Source organism: Pungitius pungitius, chromosome 18 (assembly GCF_949316345.1).
Source record: "Pungitius pungitius chromosome 18, fPunPun2.1, whole genome shotgun sequence".
NCBI lineage: Eukaryota > Metazoa > Chordata > Actinopteri > Perciformes > Gasterosteidae > Pungitius > Pungitius pungitius.
Genome location: NC_084917.1, coordinates 12,147,285 through 12,157,329, shown reverse-complemented (window position 1 = coordinate 12,157,329; position 10,045 = coordinate 12,147,285). Strand labels below are relative to the sequence as shown.

Genomic DNA, 10,045 nt, shown 5'->3' with positions numbered 1-10,045 from the left:
AAGGGCAACAGTGACTCAAATAACCACCCGTTACAACCAAGGTGGGCATAAGAGCATCTCTGAACGCACAGTACGTCCAACTTTGAGGCAGATGGGCTACAGCAGCAGAAGACCACACCGGGTGCCACTCCTTTCAGCTAAGAACAGGAAACTGAGGCTACAATTTGCACAAGCTCATCGAAATTGGACAATAGAAGATTGGAAAAACGTTGCCTGGTCTGATGAGTCTCGATTTCTGCAACGACATTCGGATGGTAGGGTCAGAATTTGGCGTCTACAACATGAAAGCATGGATCCATCCTGCCTTGTATCAACGGTTCAGGCTGGTGGTGGTGGTGTCATGGTGTGGGCAATATTTTCTTGGCACTCTTTGGGCCCCTTGGTACCAATTGAGCATCGTTGCAACGCCACAGCCTACCTGAGTATTGTTGCTGACCATGTCCATCCCTTTATGACCACAATGTACCCAACTTCTGATGGCTACTTTCAGCAGGATAATGCGCCATGTCATAAAGCTGGAATCATCTCAGACTGGTTTCTTGAACATGACAATGAGTTTGCTGTACTCAAATGGCCTCCACAATCACCAGATCTCAATCCAATAGAGCATCTTTGGGATGTGGTGGAACGGGAGATTCGCATCAATGGATGTGCAGCCGACAAATCTGCGGCAACTGTCTGCTGCCATCATGTCAATATAGACCAAACTCCCTGAGGAATGCTTCCAGCACCTTGTTGAATCTATGCCACGAAGAATTGAGGCAGTTCTGAAGGCAAAAGGGGGTCCAACCCGTTACTAGCATGGGGTACCTAATAAAGTGGCCGGTGAGTGTAAGTCATGTTCACTTCCCGTCCATAAACTCCGTGATCCGCCCTCCCATAAACTTTCAAGGGGCGGTCAGCGTGACGTCACCGGTCTCTGGAGAGGGGGGGGCGGGGCAGCAGGTGAGAGCATCGCTTCCTCTCTGCTCTCAGAGACGCGGCGCGCGCGGTGGAGTAGCGGAGCGCAGCTATGGGAAAGCTTCAAGAATTTGATATCACTTTTGCCAATAACAAGGTGGTTTACAGCCCCGGAGAGACCGTCAGCGGGACCGTGAAGATACGAACCGGCCACTCGCTGCACTACAAAGGTAAGCTCACCTTCAGCAGTGTATTCTACAGGGGGGGGGGGGGTTTAAAGGGGGGGCTGCCACCGTGCCTCTCCTCCGCCGCTCGGTCCAGCGGAGCGCGCGGCGAAGCCTCGATGTAAACTTTTTCTTCCAGGAAGCACGAGGGGCTCCACGGCAGCTGTTGGACGTGCGGGCATTGCGGATATATAAGCTTGCGTTACAGTGCCGCGCAGTGCACGGTGCGTGGTTATTGTATGTGCCGGGGCCGGGCGGGTTGTGAAAACACGTCACTCCCACGTTTCCTTTTCCACCAAACCCTTTACATTGTTCAGAGGATGTTGTTGAGGAGTCGTTAACACTTTTTTTTGCTTCATCAAATCTGCTTCCTGCTTCATATTTTACGGTGTGAAATCAGAACTTCTGATGGCTATCGTCTGAGACAAAGTTGTCGGAGTCGCTTAGAATGATGAGTTTAAAGTAGGACAGCAAGGTGGAGAACAGCTTTTTGGAGTTGACATGGAGGAAGGCTACACAAAGAATCTATTGTATGTAAGCAATCCTTGTGGGGATCATTGTCTCATAATAGGGGCTGCAATCTCCATTAAATAAAGGCTCTTTCTCAACGGTATGCTAATTGACAAGGACACTAAATAGAGAGGGATCCTGGAAAGTGGAACCACCTTCGATTTCATTGTGGAGAAAATAGTGGAAAGGTCTTCACTTAGCAAAAACAGACAACTGTTTCAACACTAAAATGGCATTAGATGAATTCAATTAAAAACACCACTTCGACCTAAATTCCATACTTGTAACAAAATATCTAGTTTTCCGTGAAGTTACGCTGATGTCCAACTGCTGGTGAGGCAGAGTGAGATTCATTTAGGAACGTGCACATGGGCGACCTGAGGCAGATGGCCTACAGCAGAGGTCCCGACTCCTGCTGAGCTCTGTTACACTGTGAGGTCACACGGGCCGGGGCGAGACTGCACTTGGCGGCCTAAACACTGTAGAGAGGTGTGTGGGCCGTCCTCGTAGTGGAGAGACGCCATGGAGAGCTTCTGTGAGACAAGTGGACAGCTCCATACGAGTCTGCTTTCGGAGGGCGCAGCGGAGAGACTCTGATCCTGACACAAGCGCACACACATCCACTGGTGGTTTGATTCTGAATTCACGGCACAGGGTAAAAGACATAAATGCCCGTTTTTATAAGTGATTTACAAGGTTGTGTTTTTTTTTGGACCTCCATGAGAGGTCACATCTGGGCGAGGGTACTACGTCTGATGGGACTCGATAGGAGCTTTCAGCCTGTCCGTTAATGTACTATAAATGCTGAGGACGCATTATGTGTTCAGTGACATCACCCCTCTCCATCGCCATCGCTGATGATAGCATCAATCAGACTGCCTGAATCATGCTGAAGCAGGAGAATGTGTCAGCGTGTGCTTTGTGCGGGAAAGAGGAGAGTTTCCTGTTTTGTGTGTCTTGAGGAAAGCATACAGAGGAGTTAATGCTCTGTTATTCTAAATCTGGTGGCCCAGATCGGCATCTGATTAAGTCGGATGATAACTCATAATCTGAACACAAGGCAACCAAACTAATGAATATCTATCAATACAATCATCAATCCACCGGGTAATTTTCTATCCCAACAGGGCAGTAAATAAACTGTCACACTCCAGTCAACTTTGTTCTAATTATTTAAATTAAAATATATATTTTAATTCAGAATTAAATCACATAGGAGCATACAAAACCAGCTTGAATCATGTGGTAATTTTATGCAAACAATTTAATTATTTAATTGATTTAATTAGGCCAAAACATGCTATTGTGATACCTGATACATGAAATGACATATCGCCATAGAATCGGCCTGATGTTCCTTTTTCACTTTCCCGTTTCTCTTCCATTAAGAGGTCGACTATAAAAGCGGGCAATTCTTGCCCGAAATGTGCACAGTGCTCCAAAAACCTGAAGACACTCTCAGATATTTCACCAAAGAGTGAAGAGCGGCACTGTTTTTTTAGGGAATGAAAGCCAGCGAGGTATTATTGTGATCTGTAAAGTTTAATGTTTTTGTCCTCCATGTGTTTGTCTTGGCTAATGAGACACATTGTGTATACGTCACATAGATTGCAGCACCATATGTGTTTAAGGTGTCTTATTTACATTGCATTGTGAGTCCTTGTCAGTTGCTTTGTGTATATTGTTACCAAGTCGTATGATGCAATAAAAACACAAGGGTACTAAACAGATATAAATTACCAGAGACGCTGAATATCGTAGAGGCTAAACTTTCCCCCTCACTATATTATTGATGATGGAGACCATTAGACAGCATTTCTATTGATTAGCTTCCTCTCAGAGACGGTCGTTAAAGTCAGGGACGCATGAATGGACGGTGGCAAATTTTTTACATACTCACACATAAGGTTGGACATACACTACAACCTAGTTTATGACCTAAATTAGTAGAATTTGTGTTCATATAACATTCCATGACAATATTCAATATCAATGCAGAGAATAGCTGGTCCTTTTATTAGCAAAGTAAAAAGCCAAGATGCTGTCTGGCATTCTAGCTGGAAACTATTATTGTCTGATGAGCCATATCAGCATTATTGGCCACCAGTCTGGACTGATCTCCTCAGTCGACTCTATTGTCTGCTGTTTGAGGCTATCACAGGATCGCTGAACCTGGCAGGCCACCTGATACACACCATTCTGACTCAGACTGTACGCACATCTTATGGCGCGTGGAAACCTACCGGTAAGGACTCGTATACACTGTGACTCATGAGCTGGAAAGCACCTTATCAGACAGGTAAATAGGGATGAAAATGAATCCCCTCAAGCAAAAGTCCACTTGTTCAGACTTCCTTCTTTTCCTCTTTAGTGTGTTGAAGTAAACTTTGAGGCGCAGGCCAGTGTTATTAAGAGCTTATAGGCGTGTAGCCTTTTTGTATCTCAGATGGAGCCTCGCTAAGCTTTCAGCAAATCAGAAACACAAACATTCACTGCAACCCAATCGGCTTTATGTAGACTAGACGTCCCCTTTAGTTCACACTACACACACACACACACACACTCACACACACACACTTGTGTGACTTGTGTTTTTCAGGTGAGGCTTCAGTGCATAGTTAGATGATTACTGATCTTGTTTTTGTCAAAATGCCACTTGAATTAAACCGATTGAACCTTTCGGGATTCTTCATGGCTGAGGGTCAAGCCGCCATGTTTGTTCTCTCCCTGGGGCAGCTCACGTCCTGTTCACACAACAACGAGCAGTTGAACAAAGAACAAGACAGCTTCTCATACGGAAACCAGGTGACTCATCAATATTCAGTAGGTTTTGGTCACCTCCGTCTGTGTTGCTTTGACTTTAGACCATGGTTATTTTTCATAAAGTCCACAAATTCTATAGAAGTTAATTATTCATTAAGGAGTACTTTTATTCATTCATTAAGGACACTTTAGGAACATCCAACCTGATTTACAGACTGCATTTGCCGTTAGTGTCATTGAATATTCTGCAGTGTCACCTAAAAAATATCCTAATAATCATTTGTTGGGTAAATTTCAATAAAGCTGTATGATTATATTACATTGATAAATTTCCCATGATTTTCTCAATGTGACTGGTTTTCTACAGAATGTTATTGTAGAAATGTATTCCAAGTCATCAACCAGTTTGGGTTAACCGTGCGGAGTGCACGCTCCTCTGAAATACTCAGCATCGAAGACATCGAAGCAGAAGGACAACAGCAAATGAAAGCAACGGTTTATAGACTGTAGCATTAGAAACACTCATAGCAAACTGAAATGGAACAAGTCAATGAATCCAGTCGGGTCTGTCTTTGATCGGACAGCAGGACGTCCCTGCAGGTCGGGGTCTCTGTGATGACGCCATCGCTCCGAGGGCGACTAACGTCCAAAGTCTGAAAAGTAGATGAGCTGCAGTGAGTCATCCTGAGGATGTACTTTTTATTTTATCAGCCTAGTAGATTAAAGTTAATAGGATGAATAACGTTTCAAAAAGTTAAATGTGTCAAGAGCTGATATTTTCCTTCTAATGGTACCATTAAGACAACCAGTGCTGGTACTATGTGCTGCAACATATTTGATGGATACTTCTTTAGAGTAGTGTATTTCTCTTTTTTAATGTCCTCAGAGAGCATAAACGTTCATGTACTGTCTGAATGAATCATTTTGAACTGGAGGGTTTTGGTTCCCTCTTAACTTTGCTGTCATTTGTTTGGAACGTGACATATGATCAGTCAGTGTGACAGAGTTATCTCGGCTTCCCTTCTGTGTGGGCGGGTGGCATTGATCTCCAAGTACAGTACTTCCTCGGTCTGAGCCCTGTGCCCATAACATTGGTGCTATAAGCTGGACATCTTGGCATCAGCTGCTCCCCTCCCCACAGACTAAAAGTCACGTTACTAACAACTCTCCTTTGACCCCTCATAACCAGCCGGGCCTAATCCTGTTTATTTGGGTCTATCCTAAGAGGGTTCTGTCTCACTCCCCCTGTTAAGCATGGACTCCTCCGCCCTCTTTTGCCCCCCTCCTCCTCTTCCTCTCCCTAAAAAGCTGTCCCACTTCCTCTGGTTTGTCAAATGAATTTGCAGGAAGGATGTCCCTCTTTGCGGGAAAGTGGAACACAACGTCGATGAGCCCTAACAAAAAAGCTAAAGATAGAAGTGTTTTATCAACTGGGAGATAAGAAGTTGGTGTGTGTCAGTGCGGGTGTGTTGTGAAATGCGAAGTGTGGTCAGGTCGCCTTTCTCTCTCCTAGTGTTGGGTTTAAGATGTATTGTCATTCATCGTGGGGCTTTTGTTAGCAGCAACATCAGCATCTGTTTTTAGCAGTCTCTCACACTACCTAGACAACCCAACCAATAAAACAGATAGTAGCTAAAGAACCAGATATTTGTCACACCAGCTGTGGATCATTCTGACCCAAGAGGCCAAAAATCACAAAAGCTTTTACTTTTTGTGAACCAGTGCACAATAAAAAAGGTGTCATAATAAGACACAGCGAAGCAGCATGTGATATTTACCAAGAGGGCAGAGAGGTTTTGGTGTATGTCAAGTCAGGCACCACATCAACTAACTCACCGGTGGACACACAGATTAAGAGGTGAGCCTGTGTGTGTGTTTGGCTCAACCTTTGAGCAGCCGTGAGAGGCTTCGATCCTTGTTTTTTCTTCCTCCCGCAATGCTGCTAATCCTCCATCGACCGCTCCCTCCTCACATACATTCTTTAGACAAAGCTCTTCTTTTGTCACCGCTGGTAATGATTCCATCTTGGTACATGTGCCTGTATGAAAGTTGGTGATGATCGGAATGAGGTCTGCTTGGTTTTACCGAACATAGGTGAGCTTCAATTGAACAGCCCCTTAGGGCTTAGGGTCAGGGTAGCTCCCGACATAGCAAACAAAAGGGGAATAAATCTTGGATTATAATGAAATGAGAGTAGGTTGGCCTACTGAGTCCACAACAGACCACCAGCAGCTTTTGCTGTTGAACCAATTACGCCTATAAACGGGTCGCTCGCTTTGGGTGTTTTCATGAAGATGACGATCCGTGTAGTCCTGAATGTCCCTAAAAGCACAGCTAGCAGTCCGAACACACCTTCATTATAAAATCATCTGCACTTGGTGGCGGTTCCATCGAGAAGGAGTGATCAGGGGTCTGAAGGTCGCTGCTGATACTAAATGACCAATCTCCACAAGCTGATGGCTGTAGCTTTCACCAGAGAAAATATCTCTTTGCTGCTGTCATGTGACTTCACACAAAACACAGAGACGATCACTTTATAGCAATGAACGTGTCTGGAGTGGTATCCAAATATAATGAATGTGGGCTCGAGGACCGTTGAATCGCAAAGATTCAGAATTGATCCGACGATCATAACTCATGGTTAGACCATCAGTTTTGATCATCCTTATTTCAACATCTTGATCTTAAATTGAGGCTTTTATAAAGATTTTTATAAAGCTGACAGGTCCATGAAGCTGCTGTATCTGTTACTAGTACAGTGATATCAGGTCAACTAAGAACATTGCTGATTACCACAGGGGAGAATCCAATGCTTGAATGTAGCACTCTGCCGACATCGATGCCATCAAAGGTGATTGTAAGCTGGCAGAGAGGAAGTGTTTACGCAGTGTTTTATTCTCAGGACCATGAAATAGAAGAACTAGCCGCAGAATAAAATGGTACATTGCCCCTTTTGTGGGATAATGGGAGGCGGGTCTTTATGTAGCTGCTAAATGTGTTGCTTCCTTTGAAAGTGAATACGAAGAGAATATAGGGTGCAAGTTTCTCTTAAAGCTGCAGCGCCGTGGAATTATGGAATTTCAGAGTGCAGATTACACGTCTGCTGGTTCCTATGATGTAACCACTGCATGGATAAGCCTTTTTTTACATGCAGGCAAACACACTCAGCGATTTATGCATGCAGATGCAGATGAGTAAGCACTCTGAGTGACTGTTGTATACACAGGAGGGTACGAGACTCAATGCGGACCCAGCTGGGTGTAGAATTAATATTACAGTCGTCCACTGTCCATGTGTTTTTCATTAGTTCCCCTCATTTGGGGGTTTGATGAAGCCGGGGGAGAGTGTTGGTTGAGACCTGGTAATTATTAATGATGAAGCAGATGATCAATATCATCAAAGCATTCAACGAGCCCTGTGTGACCTCTATGAAACAATCCAAATTACTTTCCCCGTTCTTTGTATTAATATTGTCTGTTTGATTAGTCACTAGTATCCATTATGTCAAGCTTGTGTGATACAGCCAAGCAAGCAAAGTTTATGATTGCAACAGACATGTCGCCTCGTTTCATTGCTAGAAGAAGTTGGACCAGTGAAACGGATGTACCTACATTTAATACAGACTTTTAAAGGATATTTAATCGCCTGACATTCTTTTGAGAGCAGTGACCAGGTCTAACCCAAAATTTAACAGACTTCTTCAGACTTCAATTACTAATATGTAATATTTGAAAGTAATAGGACAAATGTAAAGGTATGTAAGTTTTGTATTATAAAAGCTCAATGCACTCAGTGGATTCACTCAGTGACACTACCTTTCAGCTAGTTGATATTCAGGCTTTCTGGTAATAATAACAATGCAAGTTTTTCCTATTTATAGAGGGGATTATTGTTGACACTGTTAGAACATAAGCTTTAAGGGACTGCACCCTAATATCCAATCACTGAGACATTCAAATAGATTCAATATAATTCAAATACAAATACAACCTCACACCTGCATTTGTTCATCTTCATGCACTAAATGAACGTTTAAAATCTGTAGTGTACTTCCTGAATTCACTTTCTCTTCCTCTTACTGAGGCCTTTCAGCCAGTCGCTGATCAAACACAAAGGTAACTCATCACGTGTCTGAACAAAACAGCCCCGGCTCCAGTCTGCAGCGGGGTTTCCCTTACAGCCAGGAGTAATAGATCATGCCATCAGGGGGCTGCGTTCGACACATCTCACTGATGAGCATTGCAAAGAACATGAGGCAGGGAGATGTTGGAGGAGAGAGAGGGACTAATTGTTTGCGGCGCCTAAAGAATTAATAAGGTAGTGAAGGTGGCGTCGGATTACTCGGCTGCGCTGTACAAAGTGAAGGTTGTGAGCTCCTGGCTTTTGTGGAGGAGATGAACTACACTTTGTTTCTGAGCGCCTTTGTCAAGAACATTCAGGGGTCAGAGGGTCAGTGGTTCCTGGTTCATATGTCGACCCCCTCACTTACCTAAATAATCCAATTCTTTTCAGCATCACCCCTCCAGCGGATGTCTGAAGCAGAACGGCTGCATCACCCTGCAGGTTTTCTACATTCCGCCAGAGCGTCTCTTAAACCATTCCCCTCTTATCAGACAGACGCTGCTATGGGAGTGTTTTCCGTGCCCCAGCTCGAATGTCTGCGTGACGTCTGAGGAATGCCGATCAATTCACGTAATTCAGACGGCTCAATTCTCACTCTGACTGACTCCTGAGTCCTCTCCGCTCTTCCTTCTGTGAGTTGTGTCCAGGAGGTCGGGGGGGTTTCCTCTTTCTGCTTTGCTCCCTGTGAAGTTCAGACCTCAAACAAACTGAGGCCCCTTTGTGCACCCGGCCATTAGCTGGAGCAGGACTCGGCGTAATCAGGGTAAATAAGGAACTGATATTATCAGCCCGGCCTCCCCGTGGATCCCCCCCCCTCCCACACCCTCCTAAAGCTGACTCATTTCCCTGTGTCCTGATGCAACAAGCAGCCAGCGCTACCATAATGATTTTATCCCCCACACACACACAGTATGGGCTTATTTTTCTTGGAAAATTGTAATTGTTGAAGTACTTCTTGTCACTGCGAGAGAAGTGTTTAGCAAACAGAACATTTGGTAAAGAAACTTAATCATGCGTGTAGCTGTTCTTTTGTTTGGAAAATCGGATGACAAAGCAAGCACCAGTGTTGTGTAACCTGCACATACTTTCAGGAAAGAATGCCCTCGAGGTCAAAATGGGTGCCTAGAGAGAGGTGGAAGAGAACGTGTTATCACCTGGACGAATTACATATACGTCGGAAGATATTCCTATTGGCATAAGGCAGGACACCAAGTTAAACCACCCTACTAGACTGAATGGCAACTGAATCTAACCCCAATGGTAATTGGCTTTGGTATTTGGCAAATGTAGGATTAACCAAACCTAAATACTGCTTTTGGACCTAAATGTATCAATTGCAACAAATGTCTGGTCTGGTTATCAATCTTCTCCACTGATTCTTTGATCCTATAATACGTGATGAAGTACAGGCCGTATATCACGCATGTGTGTGTAAGAACACAGTAACCTTGCACACACTCATCGATCGAACACCTTTGAGCAGTCATGTCGAGGCAGGCACCACATCTTCTCTCTTGGGTTGTCTG

General features: G+C 44.4%; 1 protein-coding gene across 1 annotated transcript in view; it reads left to right on the top strand.

Annotated features, from left to right (window-relative positions):
• Positions 1–896: 896 nt before the first annotated feature.
• arrdc1b (arrestin domain containing 1b) overlaps positions 897–10,045 on the top strand; it is a 33,357-nt gene continuing 24,208 nt past the window's right edge. Inside the window, exon 1 of the mRNA XM_037484854.2 lies at positions 897–1,130. Coding sequence (XP_037340751.1) covers positions 1,013–1,130 — 118 coding nt within the window. The 5' untranslated portion in view covers positions 897–1,012. The remainder of the gene's footprint in view (positions 1,131–10,045) is intronic.